Below are 26,157 nucleotides of genomic sequence, written 5' to 3' on the forward strand. Positions count from 1 at the left end.
TTAAAGTAGAAAATGTGTCTTTGTAACTTCAGAAAGTGTTTCCATGGTGTGACTGCTTAAATATGGATGTGATGTGTTTCTCATATAGGGCACCCAAGGAATATGGAAACTGCCACTGCCACGCCTTAAACTCTTCCTACTCCACATCCATCCACTACTCAGAGTCTGAGTCTCTGCTGTTTGCAAATAGGCAACTTAAAAAGAAATAGGGTTTTCCTCATCACTTATTGCCTGGGTATGAGTAATTTAAAAGTAACATTAAGGTAATTTGCTAACGAAATATCAACAATATGTTGTGAGGAATTCTGTGACATGTTTTACAGGCAATGCCATAAATTTAGAAGTGTTCAATAACGACACTTGAAATGATAAAGAACTACACATTTATTCCCATACTAATTTTGTCAGTGAATGCATCACATATTGATCTGCATACATTCCCTTGTTTTTTTTCATCACTTGATTCAGTATGTCATAGACTATAGTGCTTGCCTTTATTATGTACTGATTACTGGAAGCTGAGTACACAGTAAAAGACACATGCTAATTTTTGTCCATGATTCTTTTCAGTTTTTCGGTTGTTCAGTCTGACTGTAACCCAATGAATTTTTTCATGTCACGTGAGCTGATAAGTAGGCGTGCGTGTGTGTGTGTGCATGCGTGCGTGTGTGTGTGTGTGTGTCCATGTCACTCAATAACAGCATGTCCCCAGACATGCTTCTCATTTCATCAGTGGCAGGGCGCAGCTGTCTGTCTGTCTGCCTCTCTGAGTCAGTGTCCTGGCTCTAAAAGTGTCCTAAAGCAACTGTTTCTTGATCTCTCTTATATCTCCTCTGTAGAGGCAAAGGTTTCATAACTTTGCTATCCTACAGCAAACATATGTGTTAACATAATACAATATTGCTTCTCTTCAATAATAACTGAAGAGAAGCAATAGACGCTTTCTATCAATCCAGTAGAGGTTAAGTGAGTATTTCCAAAAAATGGAAATATATCTATACCCTGATAAAGCGGGTTTTCTAGAAAAAAAACTGTTACTACTTTTTACCTTAACAGTATTCCATAAACAAATGCACACAAAGACATATTGATTTCTTGTGTTTAACAGATAACCAACATGAACACCATGAACAAAACCTGTCACTAACTGAAGGAGCCAAACCGTAAATCCTAAGATTCCATTTTAACTCAGCAGCTAACATCAAACACAAGCCCTCCCAGCTGTCTTCCTGCCTGGACGTTTGGTGAGTGGTTGAGAAGTTGGTGGGTTGGGGAAGCGGCATAGTATTTTCTATTAAAAGCAAGAGCTCAGAGTTCACAACCTGGACTGATCCACCTTACCACATACACCCTGCAGCTCTTCGTTGAACGCTACAGCTTCAGTGTATCTATTGCGATGCATACTTAGTACATGTGTCACACTGAGATCTTCAAACTGGACACACTTCAACAGTTTCCTGTGGGATTAAGGATTTTCACGGCACAGATATGCACCTACATAAGGTCCTGATTTTTATCACATGGATTTTTTGTGCATATTCTGGTAAGAATTTTTTTATATTTCTGAGTAATTTGGTGTTAAGGAATTTGGCAATTGGTTCTGAAAACAGAGACTCTGAAGAGTCTCTTCAGAACTCTTCTCATCCTAGAAACCATGTGAGGTCACTGATGTGTTTTTATAGGAATTCATTTTTAAAACAACTGGTATTCGTGTGACCTAAGAATCTAATTTATATGTTAAAGATACATATCATATTCACTGTAATATATGTAGTGATATCAAGTGTGGTCAGACACAGGGGAGAGTTACCCTAACCAAACTGTACAAAATGGTATCTAACAAGTAGAATATGAAAAACAGTCTTAGTCCAAGATGTTTCTGATACATACCTTTGAGAAAATGACATTTCTTTATAAATTGAAAAATATTGCAATGAAAATGTAGGCAGAAAATGGTAAAAATCCAAAAACGCATATTCATTTTTAATGATTTTCAGAAAGTACTATGACTAACAATGTATGTAAGGTATGCAGATGTTTGTATGGGAAAATATAAGTCATATAAATCTAAGGATTTAAAAAATTTTTGCTTAATTTGTATATGAAATTTACTGGAGGTGACATCCCCTTAAAGACAAATAGCTAAGGTCACATATTTGTAACACTTTAGTCTCATAGAGGTACACTCTGCTTCCTGCAACCATCGGAATTGGATTTTAAAAAATTGTAATCAGAGTATAATAAATTAGTTTAGGTTTGTCAAAATGTTCTTCTTATCTAATTCTAAGGTGGTTTGTACAAAAAAACACTCTAAGTTCCCTTATGTGTTTTAACTAATAAAGACAGAGTTTCATTATTTTAAACTGTTTCCAAAAAATCTGTTCTGTTGCAGCATTATATTAGCTCTGATTTGATCAGTATATTTAGTTTATACTAACCACAGAAGATGAAATAGACATCCGGTATTTTGGTGATAGAAGACTAAGAATCAGACCCAGAGATCTGCATTTTACAGTTCAGCAGTTGTGGTATTCTCAAATGCTTACAAATGATTTGCATATTTCCTAACACAATTTATTTCCAAGACAAACCAAATTACTCAAAAGGGGGACAATTTTAAAATGGTGGAGGCAAGAGACAACAAATACCATACTGTCTGGAGCAGTGGTGACCAACGTCAGTTCTCAACATCCAGCATTGTGCATGTTTTAGAGCTTTCTCTGGTTTAGCACACCTGAACAAAATGACGGCTCATTAACAGACCTCTGCAGAACTTTGACATGCAGAGGAAGTAACTGGATTCAATCAGCTACGTTGGAACAGAGAGACATCTAAAGCCCCCCCTTCACCGTTTTGTCACCCCATTGCTGGCGCAGTAGAACACCAGCAACTAGCAACACAGAGCGGTCAGTGACTGACAGCGCCAGGTGTTTCTTCTTCCCTTCTATTTCTGTTCTTGGATAAAATAACACGGACTTGACAACAAACAGGATGTAAGCAGATATCAACCTGGAAGGATAATGACAAATACAAGAAATGTACACTACACTACACCAACCCTGACCTCCTGATCTTTGACAAAAACTTGAAACAGAACGTATAGAAGGAAACCCAACCTTCATGTGTCAGGGTACATGTGCATGTTCTCTGTTGCTGGCTTAATGAAACTTGATCCCAGTTTGTCCAGCTCAGGCTGGAGGAAACTTGCCAGTACATTCCCGGGATAGCACACATAGGACGCCACCTGGCTCCCACTGCTGAATGTTGGGTCATTTGTACTGATCTGTCTGACATGTTTACTATCATAGCAAATGCACTGACCATCCCACTTACTGTAAAGAATGAAATAATGTGAACTACAAACTTCAATGCATTTCTTTGAGATTTTATGTCATGTGCCGACACAACGTAGCTTCCAATGGTGAAGTGGAAGGAAAAGGCTGCAAGTCTTTAAATTTTGAAACAATACTGCAATATTCTTGAGGTATGCCTCTGGCAGCATTGCACATTTAGACACTCAAATTTCTGTAACCAGGAGGAATACATTTGGGGAAATGAGGCTTGTTACATTAAAGCTCTTCAGAGTAGTACAAGTCAAAAGGTACTGTAAAGTTCAGCACAACCTGAAAGTGTTGCAGCTTAGTCAGATTCAATTCTCACCTCAGATTCCCAGTTAGACATCAGAGTTACTACAGGCTTCTTCTCGCTAGGTCTATGAATTTAGGTGGGCAGTCCATAATTTTCCTTCCATTTATGCACTATAGTAGATACCCAGCGAATGCAGGGATTAGATGCCACATTCACCCTCAAATAGCTAAAATCCACAAATATTTGAGATCCCTCTAAGAACTCTTAGAACTTCCTATTTTAGTAGTTCACACACCAAAAAATACATTAATATGCATTACCACACGCAATGCAAACCACTTTGGCACTACCGCAAAAGCTAATTGGTCCTTTTGAATTGGCAGCTTTGCAAATGCAGCCAATAGTGTGTCAAGCAGCATTGCTTTCCGAGCTGCATTTTCTGTCGAACATTGTAGACGTGCTATTCAAACAAATCTGTGAATGGTCAAATTTTCCACAGATAATTTCAAGCTACCGTCTACAGAAATGTTCACAAAAGGTCCTTTGTACATTATCCACCAAATAACAACAACACTGGTGTTTGTCTGAGGTTGTAACGTGACAAAATGTGAAGAAGCTTAAGGGGTATGACTGCTTAAATGACACTGTATTCCTCAATTCTGTTTAACCTGTTTTCCGATGTCGATGCCATTTGACTCAGTGGCATCATATAGTTTATGGAAGCACATTTAGTCGGGATGGAAACATCTAAGTCTGTTTACACAAAGCATTGTGAGTATGGAGAGGTGTTAAACATGTTTTATGTGTACTCATATCAAGCTGAAACTCATTTCATGACAATTTGCTGGCCGGAGCCGGCTGCTCCAAACACCTGCTGAGTGCTGAGATTAGATCCACAAACAACCTATGGAGACCGATTTGATTGAGCGACAGCCAGTGGAGAGGCTTTTCACCAACATGGAATGTCAGTCACTTGTCCAGTGTTGCCGTGAAGCTCTCTGCTCTGTTTGTCCTTGCCTGCCTCTGGTCAGACAGTGTCCTGTCATCCTGCTTTTCTTCTGCACCTGTTTTCAGTCCTCATGTTTCTGAAATCAAGGATTTCAGATCGCTGGTTGTAAATCGAGGAAAAGTTCAGAGCAGGAACCACAGTAAAGAGAATTTCCTTACTTCAGCTCTCACTGTGAAAATATTTCTGAAGGGCGTGAGAGGCGGGCATTACCTCTGAATGTACTTGAACCTGAAGTTGGGCAAGCCATAACTGAAATTGTGTCTATCTCTTTTTGTTTCAGGGTTGGGATCCTGCTCAGAAGACGAGACGAAACTGGTGAAAACCCTGTTTCAACGTTATAACAAAGTGGTTCGCCCAGTTAACCACTTCAGTGATGCTGTAGTAGTCACACTGGGCCTGCAGCTTATCCAACTTATTAGTGTGGTAAGGCTAAAAGTTTCCCAGTGTATTTCCAAAAGTGGAAACAGTTTGGAAAATATTGGAAATTTACAACCAGCATTTAGGAGTGGAGATTTGTTGGCTTTTCATGATTAGATGAGGATTCAGAAGGCTATGGTGTGATTAGAAACCATTCTGAAGAGGCAGTTCAGTCATTTGATTCAGCTGTAGTGAAGCAGGGATGCATCTAAAAGCTGCAGGACAGTAGATCTTGAGATCAACAAGTTCATTTCTATCTCTGATGTTGTTCCTGTGTTTTTCTCAGGATGAAGTCAACCAGATTGTGACCAGTAATGTCCGTCTCCGACAGGTAGCTGTTTTGTGTGTTGTCCACCTGTGTGTAGCTATAATGTATTTAATTCAGAACATTTTATGAATTCATTTCAAGGATGGGTAGCATGACAAGGAAGGTTTTAAACATGAATCTGATACACATGTATGGAGGGCCAAAAGGGCCATTATTTATGTATTTATTTTAAACGAATAAATACATCAATAAATTATTAAGATCAATAATGAACTCCACTAGCTTTGCAATCAAGTTTATTTTGGCCCTCCATACACATCCAATCCAGAATATTTATGCTGAACATCATTCATCATCAATAGATCAACCTGATCTATAACAAATGACGTTGGTTTGATAAGGTCAATCCCCTGGGGAAGAATAAATAAACAGATGAATTATTTGGAGGGATGTCTTCCCATTTTTTATCCTAGCAATGGAAAGATGTGAACCTGCAGTGGGATCCAGACGCTTATGGAGGAATCAAAAAGATCCGAATTCCTTCAACAGACATATGGAAACCCGACTTAGTTCTGTACAACAAGTAAGCAGAACTGCTGCTCTGGTTTATACAGGCATCTACTCTCAGCTTCAGCTAACTGGTTGTCTTTGTTCAAAGAAATGTCTGTGTGTTTGAAAATGTATATGATAGAGCAGTGGTCCCCAATGAATAATTAAATATGTCCGTTCTATGTATTGAGTATGGAGGAGCTTTTATTTTGAAAATCGTACACCGGATGCCGAGGTTTGAGTCATGCGCCAGCTCACAACGCGCACTCAACCCCCCACCCCCTGGTTCGAACACACTTCGCCGGTCCGCAGGAAATTTACGAAGGCTTGGCCCGGTCCGCTGTACTAAAAAGGTTGGAGACCACTGTGATAGAGCATCACAAGTTAGTGCAGAGTTGTGATGTAGAAAGGAAAGTGCATTTTGTGGATCTAATTTAACCCAGTCGCTAACGTTTGGCTGTGACAGATGCAATGTGCCGCCTTGATGAACTTTACCAGACTTTAATGGCTCAATATTTGGAAGCACGGCCGACACATACTGGATAGTTTTGTTCACTTCCTCCGCTGCCATTGTCTAAATACAACCGTAGGCAGTCTACAATTCTAAAACATTGCAGAAACTCATCATTCACAAGTTTTCCTTTTGATGATTGGACCCCTTAAAATTCAATTGGAGAAATCAAGCTCAATGGGAGAACTCCCAGACAGAGCATTAAAGGGAAATAAAAATTGAGGGGACTTACATAGAAAGGCAATGGCCACTCTACCTGGAAGCTGAACCTCCATCCTAATTCCAAAACCTTTGGCATCCTCTGACAGGGTTTCTTTCTGGATTGCCCTGCACATAAATCCAGTAACTACAGCAGCAGTTCCTCTGCTCCTGTTAAAGAAAATAAAAAACAATCCCCATACCATCTGCCTCTGTGTGTGTGTTCAAGGTACAAAATGTCAAGCCTTGACTTGACTTGTGTTGTGTTCCTTGGGATTCGTGATGCTGTTGGTTCACAAACAGGAACTTCACAACAGCTAAGAGAAATACACATAAGAGCTGAATTTACACTGAGATTAATTGACACTCTGGTGAATTCCTTTTACTGATTATGTGACTTCTGTCAAGCAGTTGCTTGCACTGATTTTGTTCAGCAGTATCAGAGTAAAGGTGATAGATAAAAAAAAAAAGGAAGCCATGTTTTGCAAGCCACAATTTTCCTCCTAAGTCATAATTATACACCACTTTATGTTGGGCTCACAAATAAAATCCCAATAAAATACATTGATGCTTGGTGTGATGTGATGAAGTTCAATGTGTGTTTGCATATCTTAAGTTTGCTTTCTGGCTTTAGGACAACGACCGACCGGACCTCAGTAACTTCATGGAGTCGGGTGAATGGGTGTTGAAGGACTACAGGAGCTGGAAACACTGGGTTTACTACACATGCTGCCCTGACACGCCCTATCTGGACATCACCTACCATTTCCTGATGCTGCGGCTTCCCCTTTATTTCATTGTCAATGTCATAATTCCCTGCATGCTGTTCTCCTTTCTCACTGGACTCGTCTTCTACCTCCCTACTGATTCAGGTATGTAAATGTAGAAACAGTACCCTTTTTCTTTTACGATTTAATGGAATCATTCATTTTCACAGTTCTCACAATGAATTTGCAGAAGCATGTATTGATGTTATTCTTAAAGAGAGTGTTTGCTGAGGTTCAAAGTGTAACACATGAAAGCAGAACAACCATAAGGTAATGTGGAAATCTGGAAAGGAAACATTTTTTAAAAGAAAGAAAACACAGAAAAGTTAACCTATAAAATGACGACAGAACCAGCAGAAAAGCCATATTAACCCCTTTAATCCCACCGGCAACGATTGTTGCCAGACATTTCTTCTAACTTTAGAAGCTCCAAAAGAATTGTTTTGACTTTTGCCAGCTTACTGAAGTTTTAAAATAAAATAAGAGGGTGTCTACTCGAAGCAATATCAATAACCATCAGATATTTTAGATCTTCTAGACCTGAAGGAACCTCAAAATGACGTGATCTACATCACTGTCATTCCCACAGTTGAAACCCAACCCCTGGTCTGCAAATCTCAGATGTGGATTTGTTCATACTGACATTTTCACCTGATTTTGCCTAATTGATAAAATAATCAAATGAGGTCAAAGGTCACTTGGCACATTGATACAATGGCATCTGCAGGATGTAACATTGACTCTTTATGTGCCTAAAATATTTCTGAACACTCTTGTTACCATTCGTTGTTATAATAGATTATGTATGTCATGATTTTTTTTTTTTTTTTGTATATATGTATAAAAAGGCCAGATCTGTGTAATTCAGACTACTTTTATGAATTAAGGAAAAAGTAAAGCACAGATATGTATGTGTATTTATCTTAGTGGCAATTTGTGTCTCACGGTAAACAAAAAATGTCAGATGGGCAGATATTTATTATTCACGATCAATGCAGAAAAAAAAGAAAACATTAGTGAACTGAAGCGTTATAACAAATTGATAAGGGTGGGAAGAGTAACTTGGTGCAATTACATCAATTATTGCAGTCAAAGCAGCACAAAAATGTGTTTTACTCATCATAAATGTTTTGAAACTGAATCAACTTGTTCCTTTAGAAACTGACCTGTCAATTATCCATTATGGTCCTTAATGTTTCACTGTGATTGTTAATTTAAGATGACATGCTTTAGAGTTCATAGAACTTTTAACAAAACAATAAAGTGCCACAAAAACATGAATAACTACAACTTAAATCATTATTGGCTGATATTATGCTGCTACAATGAAGCCCTGCCTTCTCGTGATTCAATATTTGCAGATTCTCCTGTGGAGTGCAACTCTAAATTATTTACAGAAAACCCACCTATTGACTGATTAGTTTTTGTAAAGCATGCCTAGAATATTCTAAAGAAAATACAGCTTAGGTAGCTGAATTACCAAGGTCCAATGCTACATGACATGCAACTGGCTGGTGTTTGCAAAGTAGCCAAATCAGGAGCGCCATCTATTTTCCCTGAGACTGATTGGTTGTACCTCAAAGATACAACCAATCCTGGAGGTACAAGATTGGTTGGTGCAACCAATCTGCTCTCCAAGAGCAGAGGTAAAGATTACTGTAGATGTTATCTTCTACAGTAACATCTACAGTGCTAAGAGGATTTCCACTGTGTGTATTGAAGCATATTTCGGTCTACTTAGTGTTAGAACTATCAAAATAGGCAGTCATAACACAAGCATTTTTAGAGGGGGTCTCAAGTATTTGTGGATTGCAGTCAGCTGATGTTTGTAATTCCTGTTACTACCACTGTAGTTTGTTTTATGGTAAAGGTTTTGAGAGAGGGAAACAGAATACTGCCAAACAGACAAACTCTTCCTAATGACAGGGCAAAAAAAACACCTTTTTTGTTCATTTAATTACTTTATAAAACATAGGTACTTTACACCATACCTTCAACATGATGAAAGTATAGTGTGTGGAGGGGTTTTGCTGTTACCTGCATTGTGTTTTCAGACGTAATGGGTTTTTTTTCTCCCTGACTCAAGGCGAGAAGATGACCCTGTCCATCTCTGTCCTGTTGTCTTTGACCGTCTTCCTGCTGGTCATCGTTGAGCTGATTCCCTCCACCTCCAGCGCTGTCCCTCTCATAGGGAAATACATGCTCTTCACTATGGTTTTTGTGATCGCCTCCATCATCATCACGGTCATCGTCATCAACACACACCACCGCTCGCCCAGCACACACACCATGCCTGCATGGATCCGCAAGGTTCATGCTGTTTGTTCTGTGGTAGAAAGTGAGAAATGATGCATCTGTTCCATAAGAGGCAGAACTTGATCAGATTTTTGTTTCTGTGTCCTGTTAGGTCTTCATTGAAACCATTCCAAACATGATGTTTTTCTCAACAATGAAGCGACCCAGTCAGGAGATCAGCCAGAAGAGACTGTTCCCTACTGACATGGACATATCAGATATTTCAGGCAAGACACCCACTCTAAACACTGTAGCACATAACCAAGTAAGTTGATAGTAAAAAAGAAAGTACACCCATGAGGCCCTGATATGCTTCATCCAAAGCTAAACAGTTGAGTTGGTTGGTTTCTGACAGTCCATATTTGTACACACCTTTCATACAACGGTGCAGACCACCGGAGGGACACTCCTCCTAATTCATTATAATTCATGCCACTACTCAAAAGGGGTTCCCCCCTCACCTTCCCGTAGCTTTATTTTACAAAATTCTCATAGAGAGGGTGTAGTGTCTGATCACACATGAGGACTTTTTCGGCAATGTGCAAGAAAATTAGCCGAGAAAAGAGACATTGAGTCCAAAAAACCGGGCTGACCATATCCCATAACCGTGACCAGAACATGCGTACATCAGGAAGAAAGGCAAGTAATAATGTAAACTTTGGGGAGAAAGTGTGTTGGCCAGAACCCTATGAACGGGGTGCTGTCCAATTTCACTATGATTGGGCCAAAATTTCCTCGCAATTGAGTCGTGCTGACTGAGGCTACAGTATTGTAATAAAGCTTTGCTGTTCAACCAAAGTCTGTAACGTGTAGAGTCTTATTCCTGCAACATCATCACACCCACAGCAAGAGGAGACTGACAGAAGAGACTACAGACAGCTTCTTCTGTAAGCAAAGACGTTAGCAATTTCCATCCAGGTGTTATTAAACATTTGCAGGAGGTGTTACCTCCTGCATCGACTAGGGTTTAAATAAAGCTAGATGATGCATAATCATCTAACTAACACCTATATTTATATGGGAGTTATTTAGTGAAGAATCGTACGTGCATCATTCCTCACCTCATCAGATAAATGTTCCTCAAAAATATCAATGTCTCTTGCAGATGCAAAAACGAAACAGTGGAAGCGAAGTAGTTGAAGAGAAATATCAACACTGCTGTCCGAATGCATTTCAGCATAAAGCACAGCAACAAACTTCTGACCAATCACACAACACTTCACAGAGATCTCTGTCGAAATAGTTCGAAAAGGGTCTGGTGTCAAGTTCATCAGACAAACAGAGAATAGTTTCCATCATGTGTCTACGTCAACAATAACCGATTTCAGCACTTCGAATGAAGTATTTCGGGGCCTTAATTGATAGGGTGAGAAGTTTGGTCATCCAGGAGGGCCTCAGAGTGGAGATGTGGCTCTGCTATAGGGCTAAGATGGAAAGAAATGTAGATGAGCTGAGAACCACAAAGGATGTCTGGGGTTAAAGTAAAAAGTAGCTGTCTCCAGCACACAAACCTATGTCTTTAAGAATCACTGTGGGAAAAACACTGTAAAGACATGACAGAACCTGAGAGATGGGTCCATATTTTATTGGGTAAAAATGTAATCTCTCTCAAACCTTATCATCATTCAGATTTTTCATGGCTTCACCTAAAGAAGTTTGTTTGTTGACAGGTTGCTATTAATAAAGGGCTGATTCATCCTTCTAGTTCAGGAGTCTTCCCATCCACTCTGGTCTTACAATCCCTACCAAAATGGCAGACTAACTAACCACCGTCTCTCCTCTACAGGTAACCCCACCCCAGCCAGTGTAACCTATAAGTCTCCCATCATGAAGAATCCTGATGTCCGCAGTGCCATTGAAGGAGTGAAGTACATTGCTGAAACCATGAAATCAGATGAGGAATCTAACAATGTAAGACAGCGTCTGCACATCTGATGGTAACATTTTGGATTTAGGCAAACAAAGAAGGATCTGAAAACGAATGTGGAAGGAAGGATTCTTCACAAAATCAGAGAATCCATCTTACTTATAGCTACCACCATCTGCAGTGATGCATTCAAGAAACATAGATAGTATGAGTTACAAAAAAATAACACTTTTCTTCTTGATCAATAACATATTTAGAATAGAAATTGAATATTATAGAATCAAATAACAAACATTATCAAGTTCTTTTAGGCATGTAGTCTTCTAAGTAAAGTACATAGTTGTTAAAGAGTGAAAGCTGCTAATTAACAGCAGATACCTTAGAGTAGCATATCTCTCAAATAAAAAACTTAGAACATTTATTATTGTGAAATACAGTTTTAATCATTTGCAAACCAGTTTTCTTTTGCAGTTTCTGCCACCAGAAAGACAATTGCTCCTTACTAATGTTGCCAAGTTTGAAGACACCTAAACCCAAAGATATACATCTTCTCACTTCATTGTAGGCGGCAGAAGAATGGAAGTTCGTGGCGATGGTTTTGGATCATATCCTGCTGTGCGTCTTCATGGCCGTGTGTATCATCGGAACGCTTGCCGTCTTCGCTGGGAGACTAATAGAGCTCAACACGCTATGAAAACCTAACCCATAAAGGAGGATATGTACAATAAAATGAGAAGCCGTGCTTTGAGAGGGATCAGAACGGTTCATTTGTGGACCCTGTTGAGGTTGTGATATTGACTCGGTCTGTGTGGCATTTCTGGGACACCAAGGCAGAGCTGATAGTTGAAACGCTATAAGGAGCCTGGAGTCTTGAGTCACTTTAGAGGGTTTGTGTTTTTACTAAGACGGATAAAACTTCAGCAGTAAGTTGGCTGTCCATTCATAAATACATAAAATTTTTGTCATGGATGGATTTTATTAGATAATTATTGTAACTTTATTGGTAATGCAGGGTGTATCATTATTCTGATGTGTAAAATAATTATTTCTAGTTGTTTTTTTTGACAGTTATAATATTGTGTTCTAATAATCTTCTGATGCAGGCAAAAATATTTCCTAACCAGGAAGTTTTATTTATTGGTTTCGCCTGACTTATTTATGATTTACTTTTTTGTGTATACTGTTACATGTAATTAAAATCCTATTTGAGATTCAGGAGAAAGAAGTTAGTTATCTGAAACTTATTCTATCATATTTCTACCAATATTTCCCATGTCAAATGTTTTTGTGTTAAAATCAGGTTGTTCAGTTGTTTTCGGCCAACAGTTTTGATTTTGAAGCAAAAACGGAAAAGTTTTTCCCCCCTAATGTTTCAGCCAAGGTTTCTTTTGTAGACTTTACCTTCAGCAGTTCTCAGCTGAAACATTCAGCTCAAATGATTAACATTGCACTTTCACTGGGAATCCATTTTCTCTTGTTTCTCTTTCTAGTGCAAATGAGATCTGGATCTCACTGGGGTTTACCTGGTTAACTAGAGGAAAGAGAGAAAAAAAACTTTAATTTGAACTTTGGAAGTTTTCTCAGGCAAAGGAACCACTGAAACAGGGAACTCTGAATCCTATATTATTGTGTAGATGTGGAAATAAATGTCATAAACTTAATATTTTGTGTTTCGTAGTGTCATTAGTAACACTGACACTTTTCTTTTGTTTTAACCACAAATTTATTCAAAGTGTAGCAAATTGATTTACTTAGCTAAATCAAAACAAATGAAAAACACTGAATCTATGGAGACAAAGATAATTTTTTTTTTCTCTTCTGCTGAAAATGTTTTGGATTTGCAATCAAAAATGCACCAATAAATTAACCAAGCAAAAGTAACTGAAAATATACAGCAAAGAACTTTATTAAAGTAATAATTTACTCAGTAATAGACTTGAATTGAAAGCTTCTCCTACTAACGTGCATTTTACTAAAAAAGATCTTTCCAAATGGCAGCATTCAGTGAATCACTCATCAATCAGCGAGGGCAGGTAAAATGAAGGAATACTGGAAAGTTTTCAGAAATTCCTATCCAGGTTTAAAAAAAAAAAAAAATCTATGAAGTAACAATGCCTTTCTGCAAATAGTGAAGCTAAAATTCATGAAGTAATCTCTTAGAAGTGTCTTAGTAACATTTAAATGATGAAGTTAAACTGTAAACTGTTTAACAAACGGTAAAAGGGAGATTTGGGTTTAAAACAGCAGTAAACAGTCACAATGGCAAGTGGCTCTTTGAAACGGATAGTACCAGCACAGTAAACACAGACTGCAAATATAAACAAAAATAAAACACAAATAAATTAATACAATATAGAAAGAAACAGTAAAACATTTGGCAAATTGTCCCCTGAAGGAGGATAAATATGAGTGAGAGTTCATCAAGCACAAAGAGGTTCGATTTCATAGTTTCCACAACTCAGAAAACACCTTTACTGAGTTTCTGAACTAAAATCCAACAACTTTCTCTAAATATGTACATCCAAAGTACATCCTCTTTCACTTCCAGTGTTGTGTATTAAGACGTGTGTTTAAAAAAAAGACAAAAAAACAACACAGAATTGAAGAATGTAATGAAGACAAACTGAAAAAAAATAATACAAATCTTGTATGACAAATGAAAGCTTGACTATAAACTCTGCTGCTTCCACAAGATTCCAGAGAGACAGGAGCAGCCATGACGCCCTAATTGATTAACTGATTATTATTGGGAGAATTGCTTTCAGAATATGGATTTGAGTGTTTTCTACTCTGGAACAAACGACTGTGTCAAGACCAATGAGGAGAGAAATCAACAATCACCTTAGAGTTGATATGTTTGAGGAAATAGCTGTATTAGACTCATTTTGGAGCTCATCTTCATATCAAAGGGTTCTGGACTCAGACGTGAGACAACCAGTCTGAACTGGGCCTGAACTGGGTCAACATGACAAAACACAGCAGTATGAAACAGAAAAGAAGCAACGTGGTCCACCAGTTCAGTCACAGTCAAGACCTGATAGAAAAGCTTAAATATTTTTTAATTGATCTTATGCAATATTCTAACTCTAAAACTCCAAGACTCTGCACTCAAGCGATTTTTCATCTGTAATCATAAAAAATTACAAGGCTTGAAAAATTTCTCTCCATGTTTAATGAATCTATAAGAATTTAAGTCTCTCAAATGAAGGTCCAGTTTCCTGACAATGTTCTAATTTTTTGAGATATATCTATAAAATTATGTTTAGGTCAACTCGAAAACAGTAATAAAACTCATTTGACCCTCAGAGGACCCTAAAGGTTCCTTCCTAAACCAAATCGAGAAACATTCAAAAAAATATTCTATTGCTCATTTTATTATGAAATAATGTAGAAAATAAGTTATTTCAGCAGAATTAAATCAAAGGCATGCATTTGTCTTAAACATAATCCTAAATAGGGGATGTATTGATGTTAATGGTCTTAACTTTCCACATGGAGTCACTGCAGTTCACTAAACCTAAAGGTTTCATTAAATAGACTAAATGAGTTTTGATAAACTGCATCATAACAGGTTTGAGATCAAATCCTGTGTGGATCGTTTAAAACTGATGGGTCAGAACCAGTTGGATCATCAACTCTTCAGTATTCTACAACTTTAAACCTATAATGATTTTATTGTGTAAATCTTCAAATAGCCTAAATGAAAGATGGAGGTTTGATTTCCCAGAAAGCATCACTGACAGGATCAATAATCAGCCTGAATCTTCACTTTCCACCCATGTAATAAACCTAAAATCACATTACCACCAAACCAGAGTCACTTCAGCCAACACAAAGCATGCTCTTCAGTGTTGTGTTGCCATGGGAGCCATCTGCCATGGCTGCTCTTCATCTGGTTCATCTCAGCGCTCTCTATGTTGCTGGAGGTTCTTCATTCTGGCTCTGGTCCAGTTCCTTCTCTTCTTCTTTAACTGCTTCATCCTCCTCCTTCTCCTCCTCTTCCTCGTTCTGCCGATTCTCCACCGCTACGTTCTCCTTCTCTTCCTCAGACTCCCTGTCATCTTGACCCAGATGTTCCTCAGCTGTGGAGAAGATGTATTCAGTGAGATAAAACAAACTAATTATTTACCTGTTAGTCACCATGAGAACTTTTTTTGTTTCCTGTTGGCAAAAGTTGAACAGGAAGCGATGAAGAGCGTACCCAAACCGCCCTCCATCCAAACCACCAGCTGTTCTCTGTCCAAAATGATCAAATAAAATGCAAAAAATGAGTCGTAACACAATAGAAACATTTCATTACTTTACTGCTTTTACACATTTGGTAAATGAAGACACAGGAGTTGTTCTAAAATTAATATTTACATAAAATAAGATTCAAAAATCAAACATCAAAATGTTGTTGGTACTGAAAAACAGTAAAATAGAGATGGGGTTTGGTTTGTGAAACTTTAATTAGAACATCAAAATGCTTACATCTGTTTGTAATACATCGCAGCTACCACTAGAGGGTGGTAGCTGGCAATCCACCAGCTACTGAAAAATTGATGGATTATTTTGTGGCTTTAGCAATTTTCTAAGTTTTCTTTTACTGTATTAACTTTATAAAGTTTGATTATTTGCTAAAGGCTTCAACATCAACTTTTAGTTTTCCGGTTTGTGTTTTCTTCCTCCTTCAAACAATTGTCAAGGACAAATCTCTGTTGTAAAGAGAAGAACAGAATGAAGAACATTAGGAAGCACAAGAATGTCAAGTAGGATTACAGAAACAAGAACAAAAGGAAGGAAAAGAAATAATAAAGTATATAAGAAAGGAAAGGAACAAAGAAAGAGAAAGGGTAACCAGGAAAAAAAAAGGAAAAAGACAGGACATAGTGAAGAAGTAAGAAAGGAAATAAATGAGCTGGAACATAAAATATGAAAAAATTCCTATATACTCCTCAAGACAGTAAGTAGAAGAAGCTTACTTTCTTAAGGGAAGAAGTGAATGACAACCAAAAAAGACTGTTGGAAAGAAAGGAAGGAGATGAGGATGAAGAAAGGCAAGAAGGAAAAGTGGGGAAAAAAGCAAGAAGAAAAGGACAGAAAAGAGAGGAAGGACAGAAAGGACACATGGATATAATGTAGTTAATAATGTAGGGGACAAAGATAGAAAGGACAGGAGGAAGTAAGAAAAGACAAGCATAAGAAAGACCATCCTGTCCAAAGCAGAAGCTTAAACTAGTGGTATAATGACAGGTGTAAAAAGAAGCACTTTAAATAGATGCAAAGTGTCTTTAAAACAAAAAAGGATGAAAACAACCCGTTGGGACTAAAGCAACGTCCCAACAAAAAAACAACTTGTTTTTTTTGTAGGATTTCTATGACGTTCCAGTTTGAATTTGGTTAAGACAGCAATGCTGGAGCTTGATTAGTGGGGTTCAGGTAAAACCTACATCTGTCTTCAATTCATCCAACTCATGTTTGGGTCATGGGTGAAAAAAAAGAACAGGTATCACATAAACTTTAATCTTCGTACTCCAGGTCACCCCTTTGGCTTCTCCCGTTTGTATTCAAATATCTGTTATTCTTGGTACCTCCACTGGGGGCAGCGGTCTCCTCTATGTCCGTCTCGAAGCAAAGCGACGGTCCAGGAGAGCACGGATCCGCTCTCAGCCTCCTTTCATAGCTGAACTCAGGGAGTCTGGGAGCCTGAGGTCGAGTCTTCCTGGCCGGGTTCAGGAAGTAACAGTACGCGCAACGGAATGCTGATGGGAGACGTCGGAAAACGGGAAGCGAGATTTAACAACCGCAAACGAGACGTGACCAATTCAGTGGGTGATTTTGATCTTACCAAGATATTCAAATTCTTCTTTCAAGGCCATGCCGTTATGAGAGAAACACTGCTGGCAGATCAGGGCATATCTGCAACAAGGTTCCAGAAGATTTAATGGATGGTCAGTTCATCGGAATTAGTTCTTCTTTTAATGCAATGTTCCTAAGAAACAAACTGAAAGCTGCCAACAAAACTAGGCAGTACAGAATTTATTATTACACACAAATGAAGTCAGTGTTAGAAGTTTCTTTTCTGACTTTAAATTGTACAAACACACCTGACGACAATTCTTCTCAGATCGTATCTAAATTGGCTGGTTATCCATCAAATTCTTTCTTTTAAGCACAATCTACAAATGTCCAAGAGGGCCGAGTTCAGCTCCATTACTGGAACTGAGTTCAAGCTTTAATTTTCCATTCAAATAAAATAAGTTTATTTGGGTCATTTTCCACAGGAACACCTAGTTGTGTTCATGTTCCAACTATTTCACTCTTGATTTGAGGAAAAGTTAGAGAACTTGGATGTAGTTGCTCCAACTGAATGATGACCTCAAACACATCAAAACCGGTCTTGAAACAGTTTCTGAAATTTTCCAGACAACTCAAACATCTGCAGACTATACTTAAAATTTAGTTCTGTACTAAAGTTACGTTCACACAGCAGGCAAATATGACTCAAGTCAGATTTCTTTGCCTAAAATTTATCTAAATTCAACTTTTTTATGACAGTCTGAACGGCCCAATGCAATCTTTTCATCCGTCCACATGTGGAACTGAATCAGATAAGTATTCAACAGTTTTCATTGTTAGTTTGCATTATGAACGATCATGCTGCATTTTATCCAACATTGCACAGCAAGAAGTCATATGCTATAAATCTAGAAGTAAATAATGGCTGAAAATTTTGATTATGAACTTATGAAAGAAATCTGTGCCAGTGCAGCACATCCCAAATCCCAGCACTCTTATCTCTGACAACACATCCAAAATGACTTCTCTACAGAAGCTGCAGTCAACGCTCCACAGAAAGTTTCGTTTTGTTAGCTTCTTGTGTCTCGTTATGATTTTGTGACAGTACTGTTGGCTCCCATTAGTGAATAAGCTTTAAAATCCATCCAGAAATGGCTTCATCCAATATTACTTCCGTAAACAGTCAACGTTTTTCTTCTGCGCATGAAGATCTCTTTGGGATTGTATAAACCGTTCACACAGATGTCAGACTGCAGTCATAGAATGAACAACCATAAAAAATCTAATAAAAATTGGATTTCAGTAAAATAATGGGAATTGAGAATTAACACCTGCTGTGTTAATGTAGCCTAGGACTGCAGCCATTTTAAATGAGCCCTGAGATTTTAAAACAGTCTCCTATCTCCTATGTTTTCACAAGAAAACAGGATTTTTGTAGGATTTCTATGATTTTCCCGTTTGAATTTGGTTAAGACAGCAATGGTGGAGCTTAATAACAAATCTCATCTATTAGAAGTCAATAATGGGTCTTCTACCTTCTCTCTGGTCCGTCTCCCACCAGATACTCAATGACTCGGTCAACTGCTCCTCTTTCTCTGGGCAGAATAGGTCTTGGTAATGGAGGACCAGTGGAGTACGTGCCTGCAACCAAACAGACCAAATGCACGGAAATAATTACAGGAAAATCCAAACATACTACTTTTATACATAAACTAATGGATCAAAACACATATGGCTAAACCCCCCCCTCACACACACACACACACACGAAAGAATGAATATTCTATATTTTTTGTCACTTGGCTTCAGAAAGTGAAAGTCGTACATAAAGGTCCTGCAGATGCAATATTCTTCAGTTCACGGGAACCTACCTACACCTCTAATCGGGGTGCAGGGTGTCCTCTCCACACCTCCATGGATCATAGAAGTGCTGGGGGTGGATTTATCTGGAGGTCCTCCTGGAGCTGACAGAGAAACAATATCTGATGGAAAAGTAAAAGCTGACAAAAGACACTCAAAATGTAAAGGAAACTTTAACTAAGTTAAAGTTAAAGTTGAATGAGTTGTTCATTCCAGTTGCCCTTTTCTTATGCAATCTGTAATTCCTAGAACCTCAAGGGTGTGATGTTGGTCAGAGATTCAAGTTCTCATAGACAGCTACATAAATCTGACATGATTAGTAGTTAAGGTAGCAGCATCAAGAATTTCAGCAGACTACAGCAGTTCACAATCCTGATCTTTCAGGCCTAGATGAGGCACCTGGCCATGCTGCAGCAATATGTGGATCGTCCTACTGAGCTATAGCATAAACTAGATGAATGCTCTGGTAATGTTATAGATGGTTTATATGCAAACAAAGAAGAAAAACATCCTCTTACCCACTGGTCCCATCTGAGGCCGTGTACCTGGTGACAGAGTCATTCCCGTGACATCCAAAGAGCCCATGGCTCTCATACTCACACCCCTTTGACGAATTTCTGCTGAAAAGACACAACTTTACACTTCCTTTGCTGATCTAAGGGCACAATTCAGGAATCCAGGTTATTTGATTAACTGTCATGTCACTGAAATAAACTTTAATCCGCATTTCAAAAAGTAATTCTCAGTTTGCAGCTCTATAACACACAGAGGTATGCTTTTCAAACAAATATTTCTGTTATTTTCACGATTGTGGCTTACAGCTGACGTAAAGTGTGAAAAATTCAGCTCCATAATGTAAACGTCACACAAAACAAATTTTTTTTGTTCCAGAAAAATTATGGCTGCTTTGGAATGACCGGCACAGCCATGTGGAAGAGTTCTGACTTGACATCTCGCACAAGTCAGAACTATTGAAGAAAAACAAATTCAATACTAAAGAATGTGTGTGTTCAGAGTGCTCTGTCCCAGAAGGTGAGGACTGGAGCAGGACTCAGTGCTTCCAGAAGATGAATCCGGGTCATGAGCCAAAACAGTCCAATTCCCTGATTTCAGTTTCTCCTGAGCAACAGGCAGCTTCACAAGTTTTTTTTTCCCCCACTAGTCCAGACCAACTCTGAAAAACTCAGTTTAGCTCTTGATCCGTAAAAACAAAGTGTTTTATTCGTTTGTTTTTGTTAAAACATTAAAGTTTGACTAAAATATTATACAAAAGTAAGAATCTTTTGTAACAGAATACAAAAATTTAAGTAAGTATAAGTATATGAAACACTGAATGCAAAAGAACACGTTGAATATTTTAACATTTAAATATTTCTATTTGCCAAGTAATGTTAATATATGGGGCTGCAGGGGACAGTAAAATAAGAGCTGATTGGGAACTGAAAAGAGACAAAATTCCCCTCACTGTTAGCGATAAGCCAGAATCATCAAAAGTTATATATATATATATACAACGTTTAAACCACAAAATCTTGTGTGAAATGCATCTATAGAATGTATTAGTTTCACTTTTATAATTGACTTTAATGATATTCTAATTTATTATGCTAATTTATTATATGCCTAGAACTGGTTGGTTCCTACTAGCTATAGCTAGAACTAGCTGGTTGGTTCTAGCTAGCCATTAACCATCTCTAGCTACAGCTCATTTTTCCACAAACAGCCAACAGCATAGCTCTGACTGCCGTACCTTGACCAGGTCTGGGAGTTAGCTGAGGACCCACCGGTGTCGACTCCAGTCCCTACAAAACAAACACAAGTAAAATACAAACAAAAACATGGCAGCAGGTAAATAGATCATATAAAAAAAGTCCAAGATCTCTTCACTTACATGTCTGTTTTTAGCTTCAGGATCAAAGCGCTCCAGGATTAGTTTGGCAGTCTTGTACGTCTCCGTTTCCATCACTTCTTCCAGCTGGACACAGAAAACCAGAGGAAACTTTGGTTGTAGGTCAGAAAATAAATCACATTCGGAATAAAAGCATTCAATAACCAAAAGGTTTATTAAATGAAACCAACCAAGTATTAGAGCTTTTGGCATGGCAACACTCACTGAAAATGATGACTAAAATATCATTTCATTAATCAATGTGAAGCGTACACAACTTACAATTTTTTTCTTGGCAGCTTTCAGATCTTCAAGTTTATCATCTAAAAGAAGAACAAGAATAATTTCAGTTAGGTTTTTCACTGACTGAATATCTGCCATGTTTAGTGAAATGGATGTGAATGTCCCACTGACGTTTCCACACAATGCATGGATAGAATCAGAATGAAGTTAAATCCATGTCAGCTTCATTAACGGAAATATATCAGTCGCAAAACTAGAAAGAGTCTAAGTGACAAAATATTTATTCCCAAAAGCTCTTTTCACTCTTTAATATGAAACTGAATAATCATAATACATCTAAATGACTCAATGATTAAACTATTAATAATTACATCAATATGAAGTAGGAAAAATAAGGAACATGTTTACCCAACTACATACTGTAGAATGGAAAGGTCTGGAATTTTTATCATCGGTACACCTCAACTTATTGTATGAAATACAAATTTCATGCAATAAAATGCAAATTACTTAAAAATCAGACGATGTCATTCTCTGGATTATTTTTAAATCTCTCTCACAGTTGCACTAGGAGTGCGCCAATTGCAGTTTCTTTGGCCAGTCACCGATCTTTTAAAAAGCCTAATCAGTTTTTGGCTGACACAATTATTTTTTTTTTATGTTGCTCAACATAGCAAGAAAACTGCTGAGTTGGCACCAGTGGGATAATTATTATTAACTGTAAACATGTTGAAGTGTTCCCACATGACCTGGTGGGCCAAATGCAGAAAATAAGCTTGCCGAGAAATTGGTGCACCTCAAGTAGCAACATCAGAATGTTGATCATGTGACTCGTGTTGCAAAAAAAGTGTTTCTATTGCTAAATAAACCAGTTTTAATACAGCCAAAAAAAAATCCTAATACCAAAACTTTTCATCAAAAAACAAGTTGCTTTTTTTATTTATGTGTTTTTATTAAGCTAATTTATTTTCAAAATGTCAAATTGTGCAGTTATATTGTCAATGGAAATGCAGCTACTGGTTTATAAAAAAAACACAATGAAGGAAAGGAACCTCAGAAGACTGACTGAGAACTTACTGTTCCTCTCAGTGAGTTTGGAAAACAGGAAAAGCAGCAGCTTCCTGATGAACCACACACTGGAAAAGATGGAAACGAGACATTAAGACAGAGGTTAATGTTTCACTCAACATTTTCAAACTCGTCTGTTGGGGCTCTTGCCTCAGTTTTTATCGCCTTGCTAAATTCATCAACTGCACTCAAACCAATTCAGAAAAAACAGTATAGGAGAAATCTAAAATATCAACAGGACACAGTGATATTTAAAAGACTGTTTGGATTGGTAATGAAAAACAAGACTCACAGTATGGGGTATATAAAGAAAGGCAGGGCCATGGCTAGTCTCTGTAGCCATTCATCAGGTAGGTAGAGACAGTAAACGGTGAAAGAAGTGAACAGGTAAAGGACAGACGAGTAAAGAAGCAAGCGACCGACCCAGAGCTGCAGACAGATAGAAGCACATCATTCAGGTCAAAGGACAAACAACTAAGGGTTACTCATGTTCGGTGGTTTTCTCCCTTTACTTTTTGTAATCGCTGATTTTTGCCTCTGAACTCCTCCAGCTTCTTAATCTCCTATAGAAGACAATAATATTATAATCTTAATTTGGTGGAAAATAATACAAGATTCATTTTCTAGAGGTTTTTCTAGCCACATTGTACACTTAGTAGAGTCTGAAGCTTGTGTTAAGTTCTATCCAGAATGCATCACAAATGCAACTTTTACTGAGTCCAATAGAACTATGTCATCAGTACCTTTTCCAGATTCTCCAGCTCCTCTACTGTTGTTTGTTTGGTCTGGAACGAGAATAAATGTCAGCTTCATTAATTCATTTGTTTAGGAATCTTTCAGTAACATCTGAATAAAGCAAATTGACAAAATGTATATTTTTGCATGAATGTAAATTCCAAAATTGTGCATCTGTTCAACAGCTCACATTCCCCTATCTCCACCTTTCATCTTGATATTCATAATTCAATAAACTCTGACAACAACACAAAGCAGATGTGCTTTGTGGTGATGATTCGTTCATGTTACAAATATTTGACACATCAAAGTTTTTCCTCATACTGTGGGTTTCTAAATATGTACACTGTGGTTTTATCACAGTGTATTTGTGAATCACATTTTTTGTACATTTTAGTACATGTTTAATGTTCCTTGACAAAATGATTTTTCATTTCATTAATATCATATGTCTAAAATAAGGATAGCAATGAGAAATCCACTGCTGATTTTCAGCTTTGGCAACCCCAGTGCATTAAGGGTTACAAAGGCTGAAAATCAGCAGTGGATTTCTCATTGCTAAACAAAGTGTTTCATAAATTCAACATTGTGCAGACACTCTGCTCTACTTTTCCAAACCTAATTCCACACTCCCTTCCTCGCCCTTTGTAACATGTTTTCCTGAGATTACATCTTTGTTCACATATAATTTTCTTAAATTAAAACAGTGACAAAATCTTCCACATTAGTGCCAAATCCTCCCTATCTAAAGTTAGCAGTGTATGTCGACAAATTCTCTTTTTCTCCCTTCCTTCAGGTCAAACAACAGTCTTTCTGTGTGGCAGTCGTTAATAAACAAAAAGGACTCAATTTTAGCAGATTGGCCTCAGTGCTGAAAATCAAGCCCAAGAAAGGTGGACAAATCTATTTAAAATGTAAATAATTTCCGTTTGCTGAAGCAAACACTAAGGAAAACGCGCTGAATTTGAATATAAAGCTTTTAATTTCAAGGAATACACAAATAAACGAATATTTACAGATATTAAGGCACACTTTGTCTAATGCCAATATAAAGTCATTTTAACTTTGTGTTACATTGAGGCAACAGTGGCAATGGTGGTAGATGTTCATCCTGCAATCAGGACAATCCAATAGGTTGACAATGTCAGCATGTGAATGTGTGAATGACTGAATGTTGTTTAAAGCACTTTGGGGTCGTCTGAATTTAATAAAACTCAATTAACACAATACAAGTACATGCTATTTATTAGTCAATCCCTGATCTACAGTGACCACTCCCTTAAACACAACTACTATCCTACTGAGGTATGAATAGTGGAGGATTGAAGAAAGAAACAATCAGAAGCCAAGAAAGCCTTGGCTCTTGGCCAAGATGGATGGTAACCACGTAGATGAATGAACGAATCATCACCACTACCTCCAATGTCACTGTCAGTTTTATGATGATATTGCTGAAACACAGCTGTCATCTTCTTAGTGGTACAAGATGTTTATGTTCAGAGAAATCCAATCTTCTAAGTTAGACTAACATTTTTTAAAGGTTTACAAACCTTCCATCGAGATATTAACGCTCCCATAACTGTGACACAGACAGAGGCCTCCTCTGGGTCACTAACGTTTCAGGTTCACTGAAAAACAGAAAGGTTTCACGTTTTATGCTTTTAAAGGGAAAAAACACAATCTATACAGTCGTAGCATTTTATTTAGTTAATGGTTAACTGCACATGTAAGCTTCCATGACGTCAAGATTAAGAAATCCTCCCTTAGGACTTTCTGTATTTAACCACTGCTTAAAGTTCCTTTTACAAAGTTTTGAAAATACAACACACACATTGGACAAACATACAGCAAGGTAGGGGTGATATCGTAAAGACAAATCTGGACGTGTTTACAAAGATGGTCTTGTGGAAGATACAGTGGTGTGAAAAAGTGTTTGCCCCCTTTCTCATTTCTTGTTTTTTTGCATGTTTGTCACATTTAAGTGTTTCGGAACATCAAACCAATTTAAAAAATAGTCAAGGGCAACACAAGTAAGCACAAAATGCAATTTGTAAATGAAGGTGTTCATTATTAAAGGAGAAAAAAAATCCAAACCATCATGGCCCTGTGTGAAAAAGTGATTCATGTTTTTTGTATTGGAAAAAAAAACACCTTTGTATTGAAATTAAAATCTTAAATAAATGGATAAAATTGTTCCACCTTTGATCATCTATGTGTTACCTAGGTACTTTAGGATTTACTGTGAGAATCTCATTGCAGCCTTTTCTCATTTTAAACTCCATCTACAATATCAGACATACTGAGGTTTAAGGGATTCTAAAATTATTATTTCCATCAGTCTTGAGGAAAAAGTTCTACATAATGTGCTTCATCAGGATTAGAAACATAAAGTGTTTACTACAAACAAAACCCCACACACCCTGATGTTTTCTAATAAATATGCCAAACATATTCCCTCGTGACCTAAATGAGTCTTGCACTAATTCTCTTTGTATCAATATTATTTTTGACTTCCAATACGATTCCAAAAACAGTAAGGGGACATAAACGTCATATTCACAATGCAGCAGCAGTCTCTTCATTTTACACAGAAAAATACCATGTAATAACGAAACGGAACACTTTTCGCAGGTGATTAGTACTTCACTTCCAGCAGCAGAGAAACAAACTCATAACAGAAGAGTCAATGGTGACTGGTGATGTAGGTTAGCTAAACCAATAGCCTGCTAACGCCACCACAACACAACACTTAGCCATTTTATCTGGTCTTTCTGAGCCATACTTACCTCTTGCCTTGTGGTAGAGTTTATTTCCGTTTTCTTAAAGAGGCAAAATATCGCGACATAACCTCATTTAACTGACACAACAAAACCTATGAGATCGGATGGGCCGCGTAGTAATTTTACGTCACTTCCGCCTCTCAAAGTGAGAGACTTTATATATATATATCAGGTGGCATATATTTTAGCCACCTGAAATAATCAATTCCCCTCTATAACATGGGAACAAATTAATTTATATTCGTATATCTAATACCCGTTCGTATTAGATATATATTAGCTGGGGAATACAAATGAAATACTTGCTAAATTATGTTTCATAATTGTTAGCAA

General features: G+C 37.6%; 2 protein-coding genes across 4 annotated transcripts; one reads left to right on the forward strand and one right to left on the reverse strand.

The window, feature by feature from the left end:
• The first annotated feature begins 1,411 nt into the window (after nucleotides 1-1,411).
• On the forward strand, nucleotides 1,412-13,175 carry chrna1 (cholinergic receptor, nicotinic, alpha 1 (muscle)). The gene is given in 10 exon segments (XM_044136878.1): nucleotides 1,412-1,432; nucleotides 1,435-1,543; nucleotides 4,878-5,020; nucleotides 5,301-5,345; nucleotides 5,756-5,866; nucleotides 7,175-7,412; nucleotides 9,394-9,617; nucleotides 9,715-9,829; nucleotides 11,389-11,513; nucleotides 12,035-13,175. Coding segments are annotated over 10 exon segments (1,260 nt in total). The 3' UTR covers nucleotides 12,164-13,175.
• Nucleotides 13,176-13,351: 176 nt separating this feature from the next.
• lnpk (lunapark, ER junction formation factor) lies at nucleotides 13,352-25,964 on the reverse strand. Of its 3 annotated transcripts, none has more exons than XM_044136552.1 (15): nucleotides 25,831-25,964; nucleotides 24,595-24,672; nucleotides 23,053-23,094; nucleotides 22,822-22,872; nucleotides 22,602-22,738; nucleotides 22,319-22,377; nucleotides 21,281-21,321; nucleotides 21,002-21,085; nucleotides 20,861-20,912; nucleotides 19,629-19,727; nucleotides 19,122-19,214; nucleotides 18,786-18,891; nucleotides 17,300-17,370; nucleotides 17,043-17,213; nucleotides 13,352-15,551 (listed from the first exon to the last, which is right to left on the reverse strand). In XM_044136552.1, the coding sequence occupies exons 2-15, from the start codon at nucleotides 24,619-24,621 to the stop codon at nucleotides 15,382-15,384; spliced, it is 1,203 nt and encodes a 400-aa protein (XP_043992487.1). In that variant the 5' UTR covers nucleotides 24,622-24,672; nucleotides 25,831-25,964; the 3' UTR covers nucleotides 13,352-15,381. The 3 variants fall into 3 exon arrangements, with proteins under 3 accessions (XP_043992487.1, XP_043992486.1, XP_043992488.1); XM_044136551.1 differs by having other exon boundaries at nucleotides 19,629-19,730; nucleotides 25,831-25,961; XM_044136553.1 differs by lacking the exons at nucleotides 22,602-22,738; nucleotides 22,822-22,872; nucleotides 23,053-23,094; nucleotides 24,595-24,672; nucleotides 25,831-25,964 and adding an exon at nucleotides 22,795-22,813 and having other exon boundaries at nucleotides 19,629-19,730.
• Nucleotides 25,965-26,157: the final 193 nt, after the last annotated feature.

This window comes from Gambusia affinis, linkage group LG13 (assembly GCF_019740435.1).
Source record: "Gambusia affinis linkage group LG13, SWU_Gaff_1.0, whole genome shotgun sequence".
NCBI lineage: Eukaryota > Metazoa > Chordata > Actinopteri > Cyprinodontiformes > Poeciliidae > Gambusia > Gambusia affinis.